This window comes from Hemibagrus wyckioides, linkage group LG14 (assembly GCF_019097595.1).
Source record: "Hemibagrus wyckioides isolate EC202008001 linkage group LG14, SWU_Hwy_1.0, whole genome shotgun sequence".
NCBI lineage: Eukaryota > Metazoa > Chordata > Actinopteri > Siluriformes > Bagridae > Hemibagrus > Hemibagrus wyckioides.
This window is the reverse complement of record NC_080723.1, coordinates 7,280,702-7,306,677: the sequence shown is the minus strand read 5'-3', so window position 1 is coordinate 7,306,677 and position 25,976 is coordinate 7,280,702. Positions and strand designations below refer to the sequence as shown.

Genomic DNA, 25,976 nt, shown 5'->3' with positions numbered 1-25,976 from the left:
TTCTGTGATGTTAAATTAGCATGCAGCTTTTTCAGATGCTGCGCTGGTTTATACGCACTGATCCATAATTCAAGAGCTCGGAGGCCTTGAAATGGAAATGAATGGTATTGTATCGTGTTGTGTTGTATTATATTGCTTTTGTAGTGGCTTAGCTGTGTCTTTTTATCTGGTAAAGAGTTGATACAATGGCAAGATGTTAGCTGAACACTAGACTGACTTGGGTAAGGCTGCATCGCATCAGCTACCTGTTGACTATTTAAAAAATAATGTTAAATTACAGCAGGTCCCTAAATGCTGAGAAATTACTAAGATCTGATCTCTAGATGTAAACACGAATATGTTATTCAGGGTCAGTTTATCTTGTCATTTAACAGTGTGTTAATCTTTTGTATCAGTCAAAGTGGGTTTAATTTTACTTATTGATGGTATGAATATTGGTTTATGCAGGTGTTTGTTTTATTTATTTATTTATTGTTACAAAAACATGAGTTAATATGCGCTGTTGTTACTTTGTTAATGGTACTGTTGGTGTATTATTGCTGAAGTATCTGGTTTGTTATTGTTTAATTTTTTTTTAGTAATGTTAGTTAAGGGAACCTTATGAAAAGCGTTCTGTTTATTCCTGCAAAAAGATAAAATCAGCAGAGAGTGGATCTTCTGGTCAAGGCTTGTAATGCGTCCTCTGTAGTTTAGTTGTCCTTAGGATGAATAAATACAGGTTTCCTACTGAAAAGGGTAGTGGACTGGGGGGTTGTCACTGGAAGTTGTTACTATGGTGTGTGTGTGTGTGTGTGTGTGTGTTGAGTGGGTGATGCACACAAGCACAGTGTGTGTCTGAATCTGGTAATCAGTGATTATTTTAAACCACAGGCTTAGCCTCTGATGCACTCCTGCTGGCTCCTTCACAGCCAATCGATGAGCTGTGTTTGTGTCTGGGTTCTTTAGCACCTCCTCTCTGCCTTCACCTGATCATTCGTCTTTTTCTTCTCTGTTACTTTCTTTCTTTCTATCAGTCCATTGTGTTTCAGAATTGCCAAAGGAGTGCCTCGTAATCAGTGCCAGGTCGTATGCTGCTACTTTCCTCTTTGACAGTAGTATTAGTGTGCTAAGCATTTGTGGTAAAGTTCCATAATTTGGTTCTTTGCTTGGTTTAAAGTTGCTTAAATATTTAAGTACAGTAAGATGATGGTTGCTTTGATGCCTGATTGCATTACATTTACTGTTTATTTATTTAGTGTCTGTTTGAAATAGTTTGTTTCATAAAACACAGGTTTTACAGATTGGTGAGCAATGCTCTTATTCATCATCACTGTAGCATTACCATAATTTCTATTTTCTTGTGTGTACATTGCCTAACTTTTGGAATAGCTGAATCAGTAGTACATTAGCACAGCATAGTCTGAATCTTCTTTTAATTCACTGTCAAAAATTGCATGTGGTTTGTCCATAACATCTTTTGTAAAATATATATTCTAATCATAATGTTTTTTATCTCACAGAATATTCATTTGCACAGTGAATCTGAACCTTTAACTGAGTCTGGGGGAAGTGAAAGTGGTCGTGGTCAGTAATCAGGAAACATGCAGTTAATTAGTGTACAACAAAAGAAGTCAAAGAAAATTAGTGCTCTGCACAGTTTCTAACAGATCCTTAAGTCTTGTATTTACTGCATAGAAGGAACTTAGCTGGATTGATTGGTCATTGATTAGCAGGGAAGACCTACAGAACTTTCTAATCAAATCCTGTTACCTGATCAGCCTCCTGGCATGACATTATCTGAATTTAGACTGACACAACCCAGGGATAGAACAAACAAGGATAGGACTTTCTCATGGAACACTAAGAACTGTTTATAGTACCACTAATTTATATGTATACTACAGGACATGTTTTTCACATGGGAGCTTCTATACTATCTACTGTTTAAAAATGGAAGATGCAATTTCTAGAATGGTAGATAAAGATAACATTCTGTTTCAACAACCAATCCTATAGTTTGTTGTTAATATTTATGGCTAGTAAAAGCACCACTGCAGCATTGCACACAGAGACCAGTGTTTGGACTAAGTGTAATGTCCACAAACATTAATAACTTTAAATGAAAGTGAACAGCTGCTCACCTCCTCTAAATGAGACAGAGATGGGCTATAATTAGCACAGCCATTAGTGAAGAGTTAGAAAGCCTCCTAATCTGCTCTGTACATCTTCAAGTCAGAGGTTCCTAATCAGGAGATGAACACTAGCTCATTTTTCGAATGCTTTACATGACACTAAATGATCATGTGTGTCATCAGGGATGTAGCATAGGTGGCTACTCTAACCTCTGAAAGGAAGTTTAATAGGACTATTCTCTGAGCAGAATATACTAGAATATAAGCAGTGCACTAATTCTGAGGGGATCTGGAGAGGGTGTGTAGCAACACATGCGAATGCCAGGTTTTTAATATTGCATTAAGGACTGGAATTGCATTAGGATTAAATTAGATGAGCATTACATCAGGGTTTTGCTCAAAGCAATATGTCTCCTAAAGGCTTAGGTTTATCGTACAATCAGTAATTCATACTGACAATTTTACACCAACAGCCTCAAAGAAGCTTTAGAAAGCCTCCATGGACGTGTTCTTTCGACGCCACTTTAAGAGGAAGGAGGCTGTTTTTGTGAGGCCAGGTGGTGAAGGGTCTGAGGCATGTCGATCCAGAAGACCCAGTATTGCCGTACCAGCAAGCCGTGCACGTAGGCGTTCCAGCGCAGGTTTCGCCTCAGCTACACTGGCGCAGCGCAGGAGATCCAGCGCTCAGCTACAGTCATTACAGTCACTACAGTCACTGCCTCATGCTGCTAGCAGCCGAACAAATAAGATCGGTAATTCAAGGCGTCGCTCAAGCACCACCACACCAGGTGCAAATCCACGTTTTGCTGTACGCCGTAAGAAGGCAAGCAAGTTACGTAACATTGACACGCACCTTCTTGGCCCTTCCATGCTGCTTGCCAGTCTTATCCAGATGACAGAGGAGGAAGAGGATGTTCGAGATCAAGCTGTTGGACAGGTGGAGCTGAAAGGGAGCATGTCTTATGTCTGCTCAGACCCTCTGCTTTCAGAAGGAGACAGCGAAAGTGATAGTCCAAGCACCACCACTGATTCTGACACTGACCAGTACAGAGAGCCATATGATGAGCATCTTATGGAGGCAGGTTTGTCAGAGCAGGAATTTAGAAATTCCTCTATTTTGTGCCAGCGGAACTGCCTGCCTCTAAGTGTGGTTGTCGAGCGGGTCCAGGCTCATACGTTAATCCGTGTCCCACGATGTCTCAGGAGAAATTCCTCATACCTAGGCCATGCCGAAGGTGGCCCACAAGGACGTTATTGCCAGAGAAGACACCGCAGACGTGTATCCACCATATCCAAGGCAGGCAGCCCTTGGCCAGGAAGAGGTCAACCACTGCCTAGTCGCAAGAACTCCACCTGTTGGAAGACACACACTGCCTTTAGCCCGCTAATGGGAGCCCATTATGACCCTACACTGGAGTCATGGAGTGGCTTCCTCTCGTATGTAAAACTTACACTTTCCTTCAGTCTAAATGATTTTCTCTGTTTTTACTGTCAGTGGTCACACCGACTGCTAGATCTAAAAGTGTTTTTTTCAGTTGCTGTTACATATGAATCGAAAAGATATAATGGGCATTACACTGCAGAACACAAACAATTTGGGTTCTCCAAAACATTCACAGAGCATTTTAGACCAGAGAAATGTGGTAAAATTCAATCATTTCACACTTGCACATCTCTTTATGTTAGAAACCAATGTCATGTAGTCATTAACCAGACATGATAACATTTAAATGCGTTATCTGTGCCATTTGATGTTGGCTGTCGTTGCGCACGTGTGTGTGGGTGTGTGTGTGTTTTTCCTGAGTGACCTTCTAATTCTCTGTCCTGTGGATCCGAGCTCCATGGCGCTAGCTCATTAGCGGCACTGGTACTACAGCGTAGCATCGTTACTTATCAGTCCAACTGATCAGCCAGTAGGTTAACCATCCTCAGGTTGCTAAGCGTCACTGATTCTCACAGCGGGATTGCACACAAAGGTTACAGCATGCGAGGTCTCGCAAAAACAGGAAGCAAAACAGATAACTTTTAATCTTATCTGTGCTAAACCATCGTGCAAGGGAAGTCATGATAACATAAATTTGACTTCAGTTAAGTGCAAAATAGTACATTGTATGGTGTTTACACCATTTTGTATTTTTATTTGTTATTTCTAACTTAGAAATATACTTCTATTACTCTATACTCTCTGCTAATATACAAATTCTAGAAATATACTGAATAAAATTCTTCATCTGTATTTATTTACATATGGTTATGGGCCTGAAAATAGATCCTACCAAACAAATAAAACCTCTCCCCCAAACCCTGTGCTTGCCTTAACCGCCATCAGTGCATACTTTTTTCCTCTCATCTCACTTTTTCCTCTCATCTCACAAATTCTAAAAATCTGTTACCAAATTAGGCTTCCTACAGACCATTCACATTATCCTTTTTGTAATGTCAACCCTCAATTTTTAGGCTTTACAGTGAATGCAGCACATATGAATTTCCTGCATGGCAGGAAATTGTCTACAGACATCATACAGTTGTTTCAGTGAAATCTTGACCTATTTAATGATTTAAAAGTATGAAACATGGCAGTACTGGTTATTTCCAAGTGCCATCAAAATCAGGTCTGCTTATTGCTGTGGCTGTGTGAAAGCTATGTGTGTGAATGATGAGTTTGTCATTTGGAAGTGAGGATGAAACTAGACAGACATTTCTTCACCTTGTGAGTGTGTTTTTTTATCTGGCAAATAGAGTTGCCAGATAAAAACTGTGAGGTATAAACCAGGTATAAACTTTGGAATGTCTTGTATAAGGAGTGATGTTTGTAGATCTTAAATGATGTTAAATGATGGCAAGCATAAATTCCTTGGGACGTATAAAAAAGGCAAACGAAGATCTATAAAATGTAGGCATATTTTAAAACTAGCTCAGTGATTGATATGGGAGTAAAAAAAGAAGCAGTTTAAACAGGTCCCTGAGGTGCTCCAGGCAAATGAACTGAAAAAGCTCTTCCTGAAAAACCTTACTTTCTAATACCAAGAATATTTATAACTAGATGACGAGATGTCACTGTCTGATTTGTTAGACTTGTGCTGAAGCTATCTAGATATACCTGAGCCTGCAAGCATGACTTCATTGCAAGACATTCTTTTATTGGCAGACATTCTAAATGTAAATCTATTGAAATTTTTTTTTACATAAGATTGGACGTTTTTTCTAATATATATTTAAATTATATACAGTATCACAAAAGTGAGTACACCCTTCACATTTTTGTAAATATTTTATTATATCTTTTCATGTGACAACACTGAAGAAATGTACAGTAGTGAGTGTACAGCCTGTATAACAGTGTAAATTTGCTGTCCCCTCAAAATAACTCAATACACAGCCATTAATGTCTAAACTGTTGGCAACAAAAGTGAATACACCCCTAAGTGGAAATGTCCAAATTGGGCCCAAAGTGTAAATATTTTGTGTGGCCACCATTATTTTCCAGCACTGCCTTAACCCTCTTGGGCATGGAGTTCACCAGAGCTTCACAGGTTGCCACTGGAGTCCTCTTCCACTCCTCCATGATGACATCACAGAGCTGGTGGATGTTAGAGACCTTGCGCTCCCCCACCTTCCATTTGAGGATGCCCCACAGATGCTCAATAGGGTTTAGGTCTGGAGACATGCTTGGCCAGTCCATCACCAAGGCAGTGGTCGTCTTGGAGGTGTGTTTGGGGTCGTTACTGCCTGCGGCCCAGTCTCCGAAGGGAGGGGATCATGCTCTGCTTCAGTATGTCACAGTACATTTTGGCATTCATGGTTCCCTCAATGAACTGTAGCTCCCCAGTGCTGGCAGCACTCATGCAGGCCCAGACCATGACACTCCCACCACCATGCTTGACTGTAGGCAAGGCACACTTGTCTTTGCACTCCTCACCTGGTTGCCGCCACACACGCTTGACACCATCTGAACCAAATAAGTTTATCTTGGTCTTTTCGGACCACAGAACATGGTTCTGCCCATGTCCTTAGTTTGCTTATCTTCAGCAAACTGTATGAGGGCTTTCTTGTGCATCATCTTTAGTAGAGGATTCCTTCTGGGATGACAGCCATGCAGACCAATTTGATGCAGTGTGTGGTGTATGGTCTGAGCACTGACAGGCTGACCCCCCACCCCTTCAACCTCTGAAGCAATGCTGACAGCACTCATATGTCTATTTCCCAAAGACAACCTCTGGATATGACGCTGAGCACGTGCACTCAACTTCTTTGGTGGACCATGGTGAAGCCTGTTCTGAGTGGAACCTGTCCTGTAAAACCGCTGTATGGTCTTGCCTACCGTGCTGCAGCTCAGTTTCAGGGTCTTGGCAATCTTCTTATAGCCTAGGCCATCTTAATGTAGAGCAACAATTATTTTTTTCCGATCCTCAGAGAGTTCTTTGCCATGAGGTGCCATGTTGAACTTCCAGTGACCAGTATGAGAGAGTGTGAGAGCGATAACACCAAATTTAACACACCTGCTCCCCATTCACACCTGAGACCTTGTTACACTAACGAGTCACATGACACTGGGGAGGGTAAATGGCTAATTGGGCCCAATTTGGACATTTCCACTTAGGCGTGTACTCACTTTTGTTGCCAACGGTTTAGACATTAATGGCTGTGTGTTGAGTTATTTTGAGGGGACAGCAAATTTACACTGTTATACAGGCTGTACACTCACTACTTTACATTGTAGCAGAGTGTCATTTCTTCAATGTTAATTGGTGTTTGATGAAATAGCACTGCTGTGATGCAAGCTATTTTTGTGTAACGCCAAATAAAAAAATAATATCTGTTATTAATTTCAAAAACAGAAACAATATCAGGATGCGGCACTCCTTCCTGAGTCATTATCCATAGACATAGGACTTAGAAATCCCACAATAAGTGTTGCTGCTAACTACTTTCAGACATCAGCACCCACGCTGACCCCATAACAATCACTTCTATTATAACCTAGCACATGTCTATTTAGAAATACCAGCCTACCTTGATTACCTTTGTCTATAACTTGCTTTATGTCCAACTGATTTTTTGAACATTTCTGCATACTGCAGGTGATGCAAATGTAATTATATAGTATGTGCGTTGACTGCAAAGCAGTGGGGTGTAGTCTGATGTAAATGTACATACACATAATGTACATTTATAACATTTATAAGAAATAATCATAATCCGAAAGAATTGAGTGAGTGTTTTACTCTTTAGTCTAGTAACATTTAAAAAAACCCTGCTAGAATAATATCCAAAAACACAACAGTGCATGTTGTTATTTTCAACAGCATGACCTGAATGTTTTATTTCCTCTTATGCCACAGAATAATTACATAATTACTTTTTTTTATTAATGACTTAGCATACATTTATTCACTTTATTGTTGTGCCTAATATGGTGGAATATCTCCAAAACAAGTTTATATAAACATTTGAATTGAATTACAGCTGATTTTTGGCAGCCGACTGAATACGTCATGGTGTACTATACATCCCTATAACAGGCATAAGAGATGACAAGATTACATGAAATCATGGGAGTACATTGTGGGGTTTGAAGTGTGAATGGGTATGCTCCCTGAAATGTTTTAATTAGATTAAAAAAAATCTATTTACTTTACATAATTTCTCAGTGTCTGTACCTATCCATCCATCCAGCCACCCATCTCTCTAATTCTAGTAAATCTAGTATCTGTCCAAAGTAAACTAAGTAAAAACGATGGAAGTGTAGGAGAGTTGCCTAGAGTCGATTTGATGTGTCGATTCCGTCTAAGCTTCACATCACCTCACAACCCAAGTGATATAAAATAAAACTTGGCCGCTGTCAATAGAAGACAACACAAAGTGACGTCCAGTGTAACAATCTTGTTGCTGTTGCTAATAATGGGAACTATAAAAAGAAAATTTAGCTAACTTCACACAAGGCTGTTTTTTGCTAACCTTTGTAAAATATATGTAAAATTGATAATTAAGGCTAAATTGCAATGAATTAGCTAGCTAGCTACAGTATATTTGGAGTATCGTTAACTAGATTATGCCACATTAGCCTATTTCCTAGCCTATAAACTAGCAATACGAAATAATTTGATATGCAACGTTTCTCTTCATCTTTCAAGCTACCTGTGCTCTCCTATCTAACGGCAATAAGCAAGCATTGTGCGGTGATAGTTGGGCGATTTGGGGAATTTTAGTATTTTTTTTATTCAGATTTATTATAACAAACCAACAACTTATTTTGAACAAAATTACATATAAATCAGTTCATTACTGTAAATATTTGCACGGTTTTAATTGCTAGTTCTGAATCATTTCTGAGGGGAATTTCTTTAATTAAACTACCCCCCACCCCCTGAAACTACACCTGTGCATGAAATTCCAAATTAGACAACAATGAATTCATTTTAAATTGATCACTTAACATCGTAACACCTGTCCTCATGAACTGTCAGCAGTTGCAAATATATAAATCCATTTACAAGATTAATCTTAGTTAACTTTCCACAAGCTAACAAATATTAACTGTATAACTGTAATAAACGGTAAACGTTTATGGGTTTATTACAGTTGAATATGGTTTAGAGCTTATCTTTAATATTTCTTTTTATTTTGCTACTTTATTTGTTTGTTATTTAGTATATAGAATTTTCTCTAAAGTTTGAAGTTATTCCTGCTTCTCTTGAACTTGAAAGTGTCAATGAGTCTTATATCCAGATGCTGCACAGTCTTCTGCTATTTTGCAAAACATCTTTTTGAATGCTCTTCAGGACACTGCTGAATCTGACCCACAGGTTTCATGTATCTGTGTTCATTAATCTGGAAATTAGTAGACCACAAAAAGTGTTAGCAAGTGGAAATACTTTGAGTATAGTCAAATTTAGCTAATATTGTCTTTTTTAAGATTACAACAAAGCAAATTTAAGATTAGTAAAACCATTTCCAGATATTTGAACTCACTTCACAAGTGTGAAATAGTGTTGTTCTATTGGCAGATAATTTTTCTTATTTGTAGCATTTATTTCTGAAAGAAGCAAAATTATTTGCCAATAGAAAGAAAAGAAACTCTAAAATGAAATAGGTTTGATCATTTTTATATTTGGTTTATTGTAGTCTTAAAAAAGGAACATTTTAGGTACATTTAAAATATTTTCACTTGCTTAGATGGCATATATTTGTTACGTAATGCTACTGTATTATTGTATTACTCATCTGTAATATTACTGTATATGATATAAACACAAACAGATAACATGAGAGAGATGAATATGCACAACACATACAGTGGGATGTCTGATTAGTCCATTTTTTTATTAGCTTTTCGAGAAATAGCTTAAATTTCAAATGCTAGCTCCAATGTGTCTTTCCCTTTTAATGCTTATGTGATGAATGTGAATAATTAAAGGAAACATGCTGAATATAACACGTATATTAGTCCATAAGCATATGTGTGTTTGTGTTGTTGCAGGAAAGCCATTGCCAAATCTGGTGTTCAGAACCAAGCCACACAGTCCAATGCCTTGGCAGCAACCAAGTGTGAAACTAACCCAGAGATCTCCCAGACAGTGGATTGGACCGTGAGTTTCATTATTTTTATGAAGATGATATGACAGCTCTACCTGCTACCATGGATAATGAGGTCATGTATTCACATTCTGCTAATTAGCATCAGTCTGATAGGTGGCTGCTAGCAGTTTTCATTAAAGTGATAATTCCTTCTAGTACTGCATGCACTGTGTAACTCCATATGAGTGAATACAAAATAAATCACAGAATAAATGACTAAGAGCAGATTACCCTGGAGAGTCATCTTAATCTATGTTGATGAAAATTTCAAATGGTGGTTTATAGATGTGAAAATGTTTGCTATGTAATGAAAAAGCTTCTAGTAACACTGTGTACACATATACTGCACTATATGGTAATGGTATAATTGCTCTTGATAAATACAGTAAGCTCTGGTTATTGAATGTTCTCTACCCTACAGGAGAATGCTCAGTTCGGACAGCATGTCTGGTTTGAGACCAGTCTTTCTGGAGATTTCTGCTATGTTGGAGAGCTTTACTGCTTTGCCAAATCACTGGTGAGCTTTCTGCAGAGCACATATGCTGCTTTTCCTATTTTACACTTCCTTTTTTTAGTTCTGTTTTGTTCTGTCAAACTGAAAATCATTAGCACAAAAGGAACATAACTCTGAAGGAACCTAAATAAATTAAGTTTTTATTTTTAAAAAGCTTCCGAAATTGTTGATGAGGTTAAAATAAATGTATCAAATACTGTAGTGTTGATGTCCGTGGAAAACCTTAGGCAAGAGCACCCACCACTGTTGACAATGTGTAAGCACAGGCCTTGTGGCAGACCATAAACCACAACTAATAATACATCACTGCTCTGTCTATAACCATATGTTTTCTGACCAACAGCAAAAATCACTGCCTCGCTATAAATGTGCCGCTTGCAAAATAGCAGTCCATACAATATGCATGGACCAGCTAGAGAAGGTAAACTTTTCAAATGACACGGACAACACATTTGATTTTGCAATATATTTATTGAGTGCATTCATTCTGCTATTCAACTGCTTTTGTGTGCAGATTAATTTCAGGTGTAAGCCATCATTTCGGGATCCTGGCACGAGAAATGTGCGAGAGGTAAGAAAAGCCTCATTAACCTGAATTTCTCTGTATATCGGTGCTGTATAGTATTTCTCAAACATCTTTACGCTTGTGTGTTTTTTAAGCCATGTACTGTACGGCATCACTGGGTCCACAGGAGGCGGCAAGATGGGAAGTGCAGACAATGTGGAAAGGTCTGTTACACTTTAGTGCCAGAAAAACACATTGTATTGCATTATATTGTATTGTACTGTATTGTATTGTGTTGTTTTACACTAACTGAAAATACTACAATCATGGTTTCTTCTTTTCTCAGGGTTTCCAGCAGAAGTTCTTTCACAATAAAGACATTGTGGCCATCAGTTGCTCTTGGTGTAAACAGGCGGTAAATAGATCTGCCGATCTGAGAGTGTTTATGTAACAAAAAGAATATACCAAAGGCAATAAAGCTAATGGGGTCTGTGTATGCTTTGCAGTACCACAATAAGGTGACCTGCTTCATGCTACAGCACATAGAAGAGACCTGCACTCTGGGTGCACATGCTGCTGTTATAGTTCCTCCTACCTGGATCATCCGAGTGCGCAGACAGCAGGTTCACACTCAGTTCTCTTTCTTGTGCTTTGTTTTCTCTCCAGATTTTCCTCTTTGAATTAACATTGCATCTTCCATCTGCTTTCTCACAGTCTTCAGCATAAGACACAATAAGACCTGAACATATTATTTAATAGTTGAGATACACTCAATGTCTACTATAATGGGAACACCTGCACACTCATGCAGTTATCGAAACAGCCAATCATGTGGTAGCAGTGCAATGAAAAAATCATGCAGATACACAGATACAGGTTAAGAGCTTCAGCTAATGTTCACATCAACCATAAGACAACCAAATTAACACTCATCCACAGCAAATCCTGAATAGTTCCACAAAATTCATACTCAGCATTTAAGTAGTACAAATGATCAATTATTGAGCAACATTTATCTCTCATACAGATAAATGACTTGTCCACAGACAAGTGTCAAGTGAGGTTTTTGTAAATCCCGTATGCATATGTGATGGTGATCAGACACATTTTGCTCTTCAGATCAGTTCCGACTGTTGCCTACAATCCTGTTTTCTTTCTTCAGGCTTCCCTAAAGTCTAGTAAAAGGAGGAAAAAGACATCTCTGAAAAGCAAGGCCAGCAAGAAAGGAACAGAGGTAAAACTATTCAGTTTCACTATCCCCATTTTGGTAAAGTATAATGCAGCTACTATGTGCTGGAATAGCACTTCTTTGCTTTTTAATCCCTGTTCTAGGACATCAAATGGAAACACTTCATAGTCAAACCGATTCCCTCTCAGCTCATGAAGCCATTACTTGTGTTTGTGAATCCTAAGAGTGGTGGAAATCAAGTGAGTATGATCCAGCTATTTTTTTTCTGTCACATGGAATTTTCAAGAACTAAACACAAACAAGCACAAACAAATATATTTAATTTTTTATTTTTTTTCTCAGGGAACGAAAATTATTCGGTCTTTCTTGTGGTACCTAAACCCACGACAGGTGTTTGATCTCTCACAAGGAGGGCCTAGAGAGGGGTAAGTACTGAAACGTTGGTCGTTCCATTACATTCATTTTGATAGTGTGATGTATTTATTACTTTGGTTGTAGAAGTTTACCATTTTAATTTCCCTGCTCCATTGTACTCATTATTAAGGTTAGAAATGTACCGCAAAGTGCCCAACCTGCGCATCCTAGTATGTGGAGGAGATGGAACGGTCAGTACAATTTGTCAGTTGTTTAGACTTTAATGCAGTACCTTCTGAGCTGCTTTCATGTTTAAGAATAAGCAATGGTGGTAATGTTGCATAAATCATTCAGTGTAATCTAAATATTAGTTTTTTAGCTAGAGCTGGCTTTCTGTTAAATATCAGGTCAGATGTATGAAGGCTGATAAGATGAACTGAACCGTTTTTTAATATGCAGGTTGGCTGGATCCTGTCAGTGCTGGATGAGCTGCAATTGAATCCTCAGCCTGCTGTTGCTGTCCTCCCACTTGGCACGGGAAACGACCTGGCTAGAACACTCAACTGGGGAGGAGTGAGGAAAATATAATGCTCTAAAATATTCTTGAAATAATTTGGCTAGCAGTGGTTAGTGTAGGTTACAGTGTGTGACTTGATTTGCTTATGGATCAGGTGTAGTGTCATAGTGTTCCTGCTGTCACAGTGTTTACTTTCAGGTCTCCATCACCAGGTGGTAGAGGCATTATTTTTTCAGATTGTATCTATCTATCTGTCCATCCAAGATTCTCATTAGTACAATATTTCAAGAATAAATGGTTGAATGGTTTTGGATTGATTTGGAATTATCATTTTAACAAGCAGATGAACTGATTTGATTTTAGATTTATTGAGCCAAACAGAGTCAAGATCACAGCAAATTCATGTATCTGATATGGTTTTTATTCAATAGCTTCTCCAATAACTTCCTTCCTATTTGAAGAATATTTAAGGGTATTTCTAGCATACACATTAGTAACAGAAGAAGTAGACTTGTTGATGGAGAAGGCTTCCCTAAAATCTATTTATTGCTTTCATCATGCACTTTTTGATGGGTTTGTCTTCTTCTTCTTATAAAAGGTTACTTCCTAGATGAAGCTCACACTCTACTTGTTGATTTATCTGTGTGATTATGTTCAGGGCTACACAGATGAGCCGGTGTCTAAAATTCTGTCTCATGTGGAGGATGGGAACATTGTGCAGCTGGACCGCTGGAACCTCAGTGTGGAGCCCAACCCAGAGGCCAGCGAAGAAGACAAAGACGAACACCAGACAGACAAGGTCATCCCATGCTCCCAGCACAGAAATGGCACTGAGCCTCATATCTTAGCTGCAACTGAAAAAAGCTTAGCTAGTCAAATTTATCTAGCGTTTCCTATTAGAAGGCAGATCTATTAACAATTGAAAAAAAAAGAATTTTGCATCTATTTAAAAATAAATTATTATTTAATTCAAATTCAATTTTTATTTGTCACATACAAAATCATACACAGTACGACATGTAGTGAAATGCTTATTACGACTGTCCTACATTTGAAGAAGAGTATAAAGTAAAGTGTGTGGACAAGAAAAGTATATGGATATAGGTAATAAAAATATAAATGGAAAAATACAATAATAAAATAATATAATGGTATAATTATATAATATCTATAACTATAATATGATAATAATAATATGATAATGTAATATAATGTAATATTTATAAAAAAAAAATATATATATATATATATATATATATATATGTATGTATATATATATATATATATATGTGTGTGTGTGTGTGTGTGTGTGTATATATATATATATATATATGTATAAACATCTATAATATATAGTATATACATGTATGTAGATATAAAAAGTCAAATATAAATGTAATGACAATAAATAATATATATATTATAGATATTATAGATTAGATATATAGTGTCCCGGTCAGGAAGCTCGGTGCGGATGGTACGCTCAGCTGATCGTACCACCCTCTGGAGAGCTTGCCTGTCCTGTTTGGTGCTGTTTGTAATTGAGCAAAATGATCTGTCAGTGGAAGATAACGTGAAATTAGTTTAAAAAAATTAAATGCAAGAAACATTTGACTATATTTGAGATATGTTCCTCATTTATTGCATTTGTAAGGACAAAATTGTGTTTGATAATCAACATAATAATATAATATAGAATCACTTCTGAAATCTGTGTTTTCTGTTTATAAATTTAGCTTCCCATTGATGTCTTTAACAACTATTTCAGCTTGGGTTTTGATGCACATGTAACCTTAGAGTTCCACGAATCCCGAGGTGCACCTTCTCTACCATTTCTTGTATTTGTATAATTTAGATCTTTGTTGCCAATAAACTAAAATAACTTGATCATTTTGTTTTTTTCTGTTCTTCTTTTTCAGAGGCCAAACCTGAAAAATTCAACAGCCGTCTTCGGAATAAGATGTTCTACGCAGGGGTGAGTGTGTCTAGGTTTGGATGTATCTTTGTAAATGTTCTCACATGCTGATTTTCCTGCTTCCTTCCAGACGGCATTCTCTGACTTCCTAATGGGCAGCGCAAAAGACTTGTCTAAGCATATCAGAGTGGTGGTGAGTAGAAAAATGGTTTCTCTGAATGATTTTATCTCAAGTTCATACAGTCAGAAAAAAAGTAAAAAGAATATGCATGTGAAAAATGGAAGGATGATTGAATTTTAGAATAAAACGGCAATACCTGACAGTATAAAATCTAAAAGCATTCTTAATATTTGCACTTCTGTCTTCTTATTTGCTTGCTGGACATCTCCAGTGTGATGGCACAGACCTCACAAGTAAAGTTCAGGAGATGAAACTACAGTGTCTGCTCTTTCTCAACATTCCTAGGTAATCCTGTCTTTGATTTATTTCATAGCTTCTAATGCTGAGCCTGATGTCATGAGTGATCCTTTCTTTTTCTTTCTTTCTTTCTCTCTCTCTCTCTTTCTTAGATATTGTGCTGGTACTACGCCATGGGGAAACCCTAGTGACCATCATGACTTTGAGCCTCAGAGACATGATGATGGCTACATAGAAGTTATTGGATTCACCATGACTTCACTGGTAAATTAATCATTGTTTCCCTGCAACAAGGGTTTAATATGCTTTTGGTTAGTTTATTGGTTCATACACTATTTACAGTAAGACATTTGTTAGATATGGGCATATGCCAAATTCTACAATACTGTTAAAGTGTAAAACCATTGATAGTGCCAGACTCCCATCAACAAACAATATGTGCTCAGATAGATAGATAGATAGATAGATAGATAGATAGATAGATAGATAGATAGATAGATAGATAGATAGATAGATAGATAGATAGATAGATAGATAGATAGATAGATAGATAGATAGATAGATAGATAGATAGAAACAACTTTATTGTCATTGCAAAGTACAGGTACATAGCAACGAAATGCTAAGTCAGATCTATGAAAAAAAAAAGTTTGTATAGTTTACATGTAAATATTAATAATATTTCTCAACAAAAGGTGATTTCATTGTTATAATAAACTTAATTTAAACAAGTTTATTATGGTTTTTAGTTACTAGATTGAATATTATAGAGTGACCATAATCATGTAGTATTCACGTAAACCAGTTACAGGGTGAAATCTCACAAAGATGTTGGCACTGATATGAACTACAGTATTGAAGTTATTTATAGTATTAAATTTAGGCACATAACATATGTATGACAGAATAACACAGTGGTAATGTGTCAAAACACCAGTGTTGTGAGTTTGAAGCTTAGCTTATTGTTTCAATTTATTCAGAGCTTTAAAAACACCTGATCAAATCATGTTGGTTATATTAAAAAATCTAATTGTGTTAATGATAGATAGATAGATAGATAGATAGATAGATAGATAGATAGATAGATAGATAGATAGATAGATAGATAGATAGATAGATAGATAGATAGATACTTTATTCATCTCAATGGGAAATGTACTCAATTCAATCACATGGAACCAATTAAGTCAATTTAGCATGCTTTTTTAATGGATTCAGGGAAATAATATGAATGTAATGAAGTGTGAATGAACATTCACTTTAAAACCAGCGAGTGCACTGAAAAGAGTGCAGAGGTCATGGGAAAATGAGGTAGAAAAGCAAAATCAATTAAAACAGTATGCATTATAATACAGTAGATTACATTCTCCTTGTATTCAGTGAATAAATGTGCTACATGCCCCTGGTTTGGTGATTTAGACAGTTTGATGTGGATGGTCTTGTAGGCAACACTGCAGGTAGGAGGTCATGGCGAGAGGCTCCACCAGTGTCAGGAGGTGACTCTCACCACCTTTAAGCCCATTCCTGTGCAGGTGGACGGCGAGCCATGCAGACTGGCTCCATCCGTTATCCACATCACGCTCAGGAACCAGGCCAATATGCTGCAGAAAACCAAGAGGAGAATCTCCCTCCCACAGCTCAATGAGTGAGTCACACTGCTCCTTTATGTTTTAAATTAAGTGCAAACATTAGACCTAGACATTTTAGTATTTTTTTGTGTTTTGAAGTATTTTATGTTTATAATGTACAGAATTAATAAACATAAAGAAATATCAGAGTAATTGACTGCATAGATTAATGTACAATTTATTTTGCACAATAACCAGGAAATTATAGTAAGTCCTGTATTAATCTGTTTTTTTGTTTGTTTGTTTTGTGTGTGTGTGTGTGTGTGTGTGGTCTTAGTCAGCAGCCCATCTCTGAGCAGCTGCATATCCAAGTGAGCCGAATCAGCATGCGGGACTATGAGGCTTTACACTACGACAAAGATCAGCTCAAAAAAGCCTGTAAGTGGTTTTCCATGTGCTGAATGCTTATTAAGTGAAATACTTATATGATGTAACACTTGAATGCTTAATCTTCCTGACAGATTAACCTCTATTATTGTTTTGAGAAGGCATGCACATCAGACTTTCTTGTTTTCTCAGCAATTCCTCTGGGAATCATCACGGTGCGGGCAGACAGCGATCTGGAGACCTGTCGGCTGCACATTGAGAGGCTTCACGAGGTATATTTGGATTTTGAAACGCACATTTAGAGTAGCTCTGACTTCATAACAAGTACATCATCTTTTTCAAAGAAAGGCTGTTGATCAGAATTGACCCTAGCCATAATGTAACTACAATCTTAAATTAAATAAAAGTTAAATAATAAACCTTTATAAATAACAAATAAATCTTTAGATACATTTTTTTTTCTGTGGTTGAAAGTCAAAGAGTTCAAATCAGTTTGTTTGCACTTGTAGTGTTTTACAGAAATATATCTTCATGATATAAATTTAAAATTGATATATTTATCCCTATTATGGAAGCCAGAGGTCACAGAAAAGCTCATTAAGAATGACATTAAGAGGAAACCTTCAGAGAAAACAGACTCAAAAGGGAACCCATTCTCATCTGACACCAGATTATAAATTATTTTCCTTCTATAACTGTGTACTCAACTAAAGAGTTGAGATTGATCAGAATGACACTAGGCATTTGTACCTGTTAGTTTCTCCTGAATTTGAGGGAAGTGTAAACATCTAAATGGTAGAAAAGGAACTGCAGTACTGGTGTTGGTGTAGTTACTGCTGTTGGCTTGTACAAGGTGCTGTATTTGTTCTTAGTTCCTAAAGAACAACTATCTGACCTTATAACCACATTTAAAACATTTCATTAAAGTGTTCTGATTCTAATATGTTTCATTATAAAGCCATTTTATGGTAAGTCAGACAAACACACTATGAATAACTATAAAATCAAATCAAATCCATTTAGGCAGTTGCTCTAGGAGTGCTCTTTTTTGCAGGAGGGGGTTGGTGTGAATTCGGACACAGCACCCATAACAAAGCTCTCACCCAAATGGTGTTTCCTAGACTGTAAGTGAAATTTGTAGTTGTAATATCAAATTCAAATTTTAGTTTTCACATTTTTACAACCATACACAGTATGACATGTAGTGCAATATTTTTTTTACGACTGTCCTTGATATAAAAACAGAGCCAAAATCAGTTATTGCCTTCAATGTAATTTTTGACAGCGTCTGTTTTTTCTTTTGCAGCCACAACTGCAGATCGTTTCTACAGAATAGACCGTGCTCAGGTAGATATGTTGGTTTAGTCAATACTTATAGTGTACAGGTACATTTGAATTCTGACTTTTGCCTTTTCAACTGACATATTTCTATCTTTTATGTCATTTGTTCCAGGAGCATCTGAACTATGTGACTGAGATCTCACAGAATGAGCTTTTTATCCTGGACCCTGAGCTGGTCACTAAGGAAACGGTGGGCACATCTACTGGAATGCCAGAAATGGTAGACACACTGGGAGAGAACTCTAATAGCTCTGACCAGATTGCCTTCCCAGCATGCCCTGCACCGCTCTTTAGGTAACATTCTGTCTATTCGGCTTGTACGTGCACCACCATTGCTTTATTAAAAGTAAAAATCTGTTCACTGATTTTACTCTAGAGCTCGATGACTATTCGGCAAAAACACAAGCTACAGTTGCACTGGTCTGTCTTTTGATTCACATGAGTAACAGTTATATTTGTGGTGTATCTTTCTAATCTCCTGAATCACTGAACCCCATCACAATAAGAAACAAACTAACCTACTGTAAGTTTTAGCTGGTTCATTTGTCTTACAGCTGGTTCATTTGTCTTACATTTCTCTTGAAATAAAACTCAGTTCATAGACTCATTAACATCCCTAACTCTAAAGATGTTTTAAAGCCAGATTAAAAATGTAAGCACTTGTCTATATAGGGATATATAACCTTGGTAAATCATTTAAAATGTAAAGACGATTTTGGAAAAAGAGGATTCTTTTTTTCTGACAATCACTGCTATTGTTTTACTAGTGTACACTAAATGCAGTCCTTAATATCGGTGCTGGCATAAAAGAGTATTATTATTTTCTACATGTTTTCTTACAGGATAAATGAAGATCAAATTGCAGCTGAGAGAAAGCTCATATCCTGCGATGTCACTAATGCAGAGGGACAGGCTGATTCACTGGCATCCTCAAACACGGACATTCGCAAGTGAGGGTTTGAATTAAAGGCGTGTAAATGACGAATCTGAGCAGTGACAGTCAGGCTATGTCACGTGCCAACTGTATTTGAAAAATGTCCAGTTTTTATGATCGGCTTCTGCTCAGATTTGAATTTAATTCAGTTCTACCACACCGTGGCTTGAGCTGCTTCCAGAACTGAAATTGCAACATGTAATTCTCTCACTTGGAAAAATAGAAATGTGTTCCAGCATAAATTCTAAGAAAAGTGTTTTTTAATGAAAGTTGTACTTCCACTCTTCTTTGGTCCATTTATTGCAAAAGACAGTAGAAACAATTGTGATCTAGCACAACTGATGAACAGTGGGTTGCTTTTACAAAGGACAATTGATTCTCTCTCACACACACACCAAGCTTTTCAATGAATGTGTTGAGAATGCTCACTGACTATTTCTTCCCCTTGTACTCACAGATCAAGTGACCTGATCCAGAATGAGATTGATAAAGGTAAACTCATCATTTTGAAGATCATATAATGTTGTTGCTTATAAGACTGCAGCCTGGTGAACCCTAAATGTCCAAACTTTTTTTCGATATAGAGACCATAAAGATGCTAATCACAAGTGTGAAATCAGATAATTTTAAAAAGGTAAGGAAATAATTCACACATGTACATTTTATTCCTGAAAACCCATCTGTTACAGTTCCAAATCCAATTCTGATCAATTGACTATTCAAAATCCAATCTCTTACAGGTCAAAATCCAATTCTAATTTGCTACAGTTTTAATTCCAGTCTGCTACAGTTCAAAATCCAGATACAATCTGTTATAGATTCAAATTTGACTTCAATCTGACCTTGACTACAGTTCCAAAATCAGTTCCAATCTGCTACAGTTTCAATTCCAGTTTCTTACAGTTCCAATTAAAATTCTATTTTGCTAAAGTTCCAAATCCAATTCCAATCTGCTACAGTTTCAATTCCAATCTGTTACATTTCCAAATTTAAATTCTGAAGCCATTTGTTACAGTATCTGATATCTGATCCATCTTTTTTTGGTTGGTACATGCACATTAGATCAATGCCATCTATATTTTGATCAGTTTCATACAAATCATCTCTGATGTCATATTTGTGCAGCTTGTACAGCTACACAAAGAAGGAGCCAGTCTTGCAGTATATGATGCAATGGGATGTACTCTGCTCCACTATGCTGTTGATACTGGCAACAAGGAAATGGTCAGATACATCATAGATAATGGTACAGTGACAAAATAATTTCATAGTGTAAAGCAATGACTTAACAGTCACCACTGCTGACTCACATTACATGTTTTCCTTTTTTTATTATTATTATTTTTTTTTTTTTTAAATTTATGAGCAGCTCCACTGAGTATCCTGGATGTTGCAGAAAAAGATACGTAAGTAAAACTGCAAGAAAATGCTGGATTGATTGCATTTACTTATTTGAAACATGACTTGAGGTTTTTTTTTCGTCTATAAAACCTCTCTGTTCTGTATTGTTGCATAATCCATAATCCAGGTTACTAAGCATCTAAGCATCATAATTTTACTTATATTTGATAATTTTTTATATATATATTTATAGTAGCTATAAAAAAAGTCTTTGGGTTTGTGTGTCTGTGCAATCTAGAGGTGAGACAGCACTGCACAAAGCTGCAGCATCATGCCAGAGGACAATCTGTGGCTACTTGGTGGATGCAGGCGCTTCCCTCACAAAGACTGACCTACAGGTGAGCGGGTGGCCAACATACCACCTTCCAAATCCAATTCCAATCTGTTACAGTTCCAAATCCAATTCCAATCTGTTACAGTTCCAAATCTAATTCACATCTATTACAGTTCCAATCTGTTACAGTTCCCAATCCAATTCAAATCTATTACAGTTCCAATCTGTTACAGTTCCCAATCCAATTTCAATCCATTACAGTTCCAAATCTAATTCAAATCTATTACAGTTCCAATCTGTTACAGTTCCCAATCCAATTCCAATCCATTACAGTTCCAAATCTAATTCAAATCTATTACAGTTCCAATCTGTTACAGTTCCCAATCCAATTCCAATCCATTACAGTTCCAAATCCAATTCGAATCTGTTACAGTTCCAAATCTAATTCCGATCTGTTACAGTTCCAAATCTAATTCCGATCTGTTACAGTTTCAAATCCAATTCGAATCTGTTACAGTTCCAAATCTAATTCCGATCTGTTACAGTTCCAAATCTAATTCCGATCTGTTACAGTTCCAAATCTAATTCCGATCTGTTACAGTTCCAAATCTAATTCCGATCTGTTACAGTTCCAAATCTAATTCCGATCTGTTACAGTTTCAAATCTAATTCCAATCTGTTACAGTTCCAAATCCAATTCCAATCTGTTACAGTTCCAAATCCAATTCCTTTCTATTACAGTTCCAAATCCAATTCCAAACTATTACAGTTACAAATCTAATTCCAATCTGTTACAGTTACAAATCCATTTCAAATAAAATCTAATTCCATTCTATTACACTTCCAAATCTAATTCCAATGCTAGTTACAAATCTAATTCCAATCTGTTACAGTTTCATATCAAATTCCAATCTGCTACAGTTCCAAAGCCAATTCCAATCTATTAGTTTCAAGTCTAATTCCAATCTGTTACAGTTCCAAATCTAATTCTGATCTGTTAAAGTTTCAATTCTAATTCCAGTCTGTTATAGTTTCAAATTTAATTCCCATCTGTTAGTTTGAAATCCAATGTCAATCTGTTACAGTTCCCAATACAATTCCATTCTATTACAGTTCCATATCCAATTCCAAACTATTACAGTTACAAATCTAATTCAAAACTGTTGCAGTTCCAAATCTAATTTCAATTTGTTAGTTTCAAATTCAATTTCAATCTGTTACAGTTCCCAATCCAATTCCATTGTATTACAGTTTCAAATCCAATTCGAATCTGTTACAGTTCCAAATCTAATTCCGATCTGTTACAGTTCCAAATCTAATTCCGATCTGTTACAGTTCCAAATCTAATTCCGATCTGTTACAGTTTCAAATCCAATTCAAATCTGGTACAGTTCCAAATCTAATTCCGATCTGTTACAGTTCCAAATCTAATTCCGATCTGTTACAGTTTCAAATCCAATTCAAATCTGGTACAGTTCCAAATCTAATTCCGATCTGTTACAGTTCCAAATCTAACTCCGATCTGTTACAGTTCCAAATCTAATTCAATCTGTTACAGTGTCAAATCTAATTCCAATCTGTTACAGTTCCAAATCCAATTCCAATCTGTTACAGTGTCAAATCTAATTCCAATCTGTTACAGTTCCAAATCCAATTCCAATCTGTTACAGTTCCCAATCCAATTCCAATCTGTTTCATTTCCAAATTCAATTCCAATCCATTACAGTTCCAAATCTAATTCAAATCTATTACAGTTCCAATCTGTTACAGTTCCAAATCCAATTCCAATCTGTTACAGTTCCAAATCCAATTCTGTTACAGTTTCAAATCTAATTCCAATCTGTTACAGTTTCAAATCCAATTCCATTCTATTACGGTTCCAAGTCCAATTCCAATCTATTACAGTTCCAAATCCAATTCCAATCTGTTACAGTTCCAAATCCAATTCCAATCTGTTACAGCTCCAAATCCATTTCAAATAAAATCTAATTCCATTCTATTACACTTCCAAATCTAATTCCAATGTTAGTTACAAATCTAATTCCAGTCTGTTACAGTTTCATATCAAATTCCAATCTGCTACAGTTCCAAATCCAATTCCAATCTATTAGTTTCAAGTCTAATTCCAATCTGTTACAGTTCCAAATCTAATTCTGATCTGTTACAGTTTCAAATCTAATTCCAATCTGTTACAGTTTCAAATTTAATTCCCATCTGTTAGTTTGAAATCCAATGTCAATCTGTTACAGTTCCCAATACAATTCCATTCTATTACAGTTCCATATCCAATTCCAAACTATTACAGTTACAAATCTAATTCAAAACTGTTACAGTTACAAATCCAATTCCGATTTGTTACAGTTTCAAATCTAATTTCAATTTGTTAGTTTCAAATTCAATTTCAATCTGTTACAGTTCCCAATCCAATTCCATTGTATTACAGTTTCAAATCTAATTTGAATCTGTTACAGTTCCAAATCTAATTCAATCTGTTACAGTTCCAAATCTAATTTCGATCTGTTACAGTTTCAAATCCAATTCCAATTTGTTATAGTTTCAAATCTAATTCCAATCTGTTACAGTTTCAAATCCAATTCCATTCTGTTACAGTTCCAAATCCAATTCCAGTTTCGAATCTCTTACAGTTCCAAATATAGTCCAAACCTACTACAGTTCTAAATCCAATTCCAATCTGCTACAGTTTCAAATAGGATTTTTCTTTACCACTCTACCAGACCTAGGGTTGAGTCTAACTTTGTGCTATCTTTAGGGTGACACTGCAAAAGCACATGCTGAGAGAGCTCAGGACTTGCAACTGGCCGAGTATCTGGAGAACCAGCAGCACCATCAGATGATTCAGAGGGACGATCATGAGACAGCAGTATAAACAACATCCTAAACTGTCCTGGACATCCACTGGCAAATGATTTTCTTGTCATGGCCTAATGATGACACTGGGCAGCCTGTCAGTCTTGGTTTGACTGCAATGCCAAACCAAGACAAAATGTGATGTCCTGTTGTAGCTGCATGAATATGCTTCTCTTGTACTGGGGGTCATTTTGTGCCAAAAGCTAAATTTCATAGATAATGAAAGCAAAAATCTTTTGGATATGAGGGTTAGAAGAACAGAAGTACATCTGACTTTGGGTTTAGCCTTTTATTAAGCAAACCGCTTAAACCTCAAAACAGATCAATGTGGACAAAAGAGTCTCTTTTAGCTGTATTTAAGGAATCTATCTTACTTTTAACTGATATTTGCTTGCCAGAAACTTAGATACTTATTCTACTCTATTTTTGCTTGTTTATTAATATTATAGTAATATTAAACTTTTGTTTTTGTCATTTTGACTGAATTGAACTTTATGACACAGAAACCTGCTTTTAAAACCTCTTCCTCATTTAGTAAATGTTGTATTTTGTTATGAGAATGTAGTGACTGGCATGATTCTGCAAATCTTTTTTTAAGTAATAGTTAGTGGCTGGCTCTTTTTCGGGATATTCTTTTAATCTTATTCTGAACTAGCTTCTTTCAGCAGATTTCTTCTGTAGATGGAACACTGCATTGATCGTTTGAAGAACTCTTATAGAAATAGAATGATAATATTAGCTCATTAGGTCACAATGTCTTTAGGAGTAAGTTACCATTTATCATCTTTTAATTATTTTAGGAGGTCTTTGATTAAATCATTATGTGTCATTTCACAGTGTAATTCCACCAGAAGATGCTTGTCAATGGTTAATTACATTTTAGGCACAGTGGCTGCATTAAAAGATTCATTTTATGATTAAAATATGGTCTTGGAATTTCTACTAAAACGATCTGTGGGTTCATATTTACACCCTGATGAGTAAAGACATTGCATTATCTTCTGGTTAGTGTATTTTGTGCTTACACAATTGTTAGTGGCATTTCCTCAGGTACTGAATATGTTTTTTTAATTTTTTATTTACTGTCATGAGTTATGAGTTAAACTGCATTGTCAATGCTCTGTTTCGAGTTGCTGTGCAATTCACTAGACATTGTGTGTACATATCTATCAAACATTTTAAAAATGTGTGAGTAATGATACCATTCCAAAATCTTGTTGAAGCATTTGTAATACTTTATGAAATAAAATAAAATAATAGGCAATGGTTTAATCCTACTACAATATAAACTTAGATAATAAATTATAGTATTTACTGTACATTTGTTGGTTTGTTATTGTCGACCTGTATAAAAGAAATAAAGTTTTAAATTTCTTTGCTTTTTTTAAAGTAGTGATTATACAGTATACAGTAGTACTATTGTACCATATACCATATAGTGCTATTCACACTGTTGCAAGATGGACATTGTTGCCACTATGAGATGTATCAGTAATGTAAAAGATGTTACAAAAGCATGTGCATCTATGAAGTGTAGGTCCTGTGTGTCACTGACTATGTAATAAGTGGTGCTAGGTGAACTGACCTTTTCCACTCATGTATTATTCCTCAAATCACTTTTTGGTTTCTGTCTCTAATTCATCAGTCTATAGCACTTGTCCTACTAAACCACGTAAACAGACAGACAGGCAGAGAGAGAGAGAGAGAGAGAGAGAGAGAGAGAGAGAGAGATAGATAGATAGATAGATAGATAGATAGACAGATAGATAGATAGATAGATAGATAGATAGATAGATAGATAGATAGATAGATAGATAGATAGATAGGCAAAAGTCTTGGAACACTCCTCTAAATCACTGAATTCAGGTGTAGTTTTTCCATGTCTTTATGGACCATGTGCACTTGTGTGCAGTCATGTTGGAACAGGAAGGGGTCTTCTCCAAACTTCCCACAAAGTTGGGAGCATGAAATTGTCCAAAATGTCTTGATATGCTGAAGCATTAAGAGTTCCTTTGACTGGGACTAAGGGGTCAAGCCCAACCCCTGAAAAACAACACCTGAATTCAGTGATTTGGAGGGATGTCCCAAAACCTTTGGCAATA

At 36.3% G+C, this 25,976-nt stretch overlaps 1 protein-coding gene across 2 annotated transcripts in view; it reads left to right on the top strand.

Annotated features, from left to right (window-relative positions):
- dgkzb (diacylglycerol kinase, zeta b) overlaps positions 1-25,248 on the top strand; it is a 33,774-nt gene extending 8,526 nt beyond the window's left edge. The window contains exons 1-32 of one of the 2 annotated variants that reach the window (XM_058408521.1): positions 1,159-3,548; positions 9,592-9,700; positions 10,111-10,206; positions 10,547-10,624; positions 10,718-10,774; positions 10,864-10,932; positions 11,055-11,123; positions 11,215-11,331; positions 11,871-11,942; positions 12,041-12,136; positions 12,240-12,322; positions 12,442-12,502; positions 12,711-12,824; positions 13,427-13,567; positions 14,505-14,583; positions 14,688-14,743; positions 14,814-14,876; positions 15,076-15,149; positions 15,254-15,365; positions 16,547-16,746; positions 17,007-17,107; positions 17,249-17,328; positions 18,111-18,180; positions 18,363-18,403; positions 18,510-18,691; positions 19,240-19,347; positions 19,789-19,823; positions 19,916-19,965; positions 20,457-20,577; positions 20,701-20,737; positions 20,971-21,070; positions 23,777-25,248. In XM_058408521.1, coding sequence (XP_058264504.1) covers positions 2,611-3,548; positions 9,592-9,700; positions 10,111-10,206; positions 10,547-10,624; positions 10,718-10,774; positions 10,864-10,932; positions 11,055-11,123; positions 11,215-11,331; positions 11,871-11,942; positions 12,041-12,136; positions 12,240-12,322; positions 12,442-12,502; positions 12,711-12,824; positions 13,427-13,567; positions 14,505-14,583; positions 14,688-14,743; positions 14,814-14,876; positions 15,076-15,149; positions 15,254-15,365; positions 16,547-16,746; positions 17,007-17,107; positions 17,249-17,328; positions 18,111-18,180; positions 18,363-18,403; positions 18,510-18,691; positions 19,240-19,347; positions 19,789-19,823; positions 19,916-19,965; positions 20,457-20,577; positions 20,701-20,737; positions 20,971-21,070; positions 23,777-23,893 — 3,726 coding nt within the window. In that variant the 5' untranslated portion in view covers positions 1,159-2,610 and the 3' untranslated portion in view covers positions 23,894-25,248. Of the gene's footprint in view, positions 1-1,158; positions 3,549-9,591; positions 9,701-10,110; positions 10,207-10,546; positions 10,625-10,717; positions 10,775-10,863; positions 10,933-11,054; positions 11,124-11,214; positions 11,332-11,870; positions 11,943-12,040; positions 12,137-12,239; positions 12,323-12,441; positions 12,503-12,710; positions 12,825-13,426; positions 13,568-14,504; positions 14,584-14,687; positions 14,744-14,813; positions 14,877-15,075; positions 15,150-15,253; positions 15,366-16,546; positions 16,747-17,006; positions 17,108-17,248; positions 17,329-18,110; positions 18,181-18,362; positions 18,404-18,509; positions 18,692-19,239; positions 19,348-19,788; positions 19,824-19,915; positions 19,966-20,456; positions 20,578-20,700; positions 20,738-20,970; positions 21,071-23,776 lie in introns of those variants that run through there. The other variant, XM_058408523.1, reaches the window with a different exon arrangement.
- Positions 25,249-25,976: the final 728 nt, after the last annotated feature.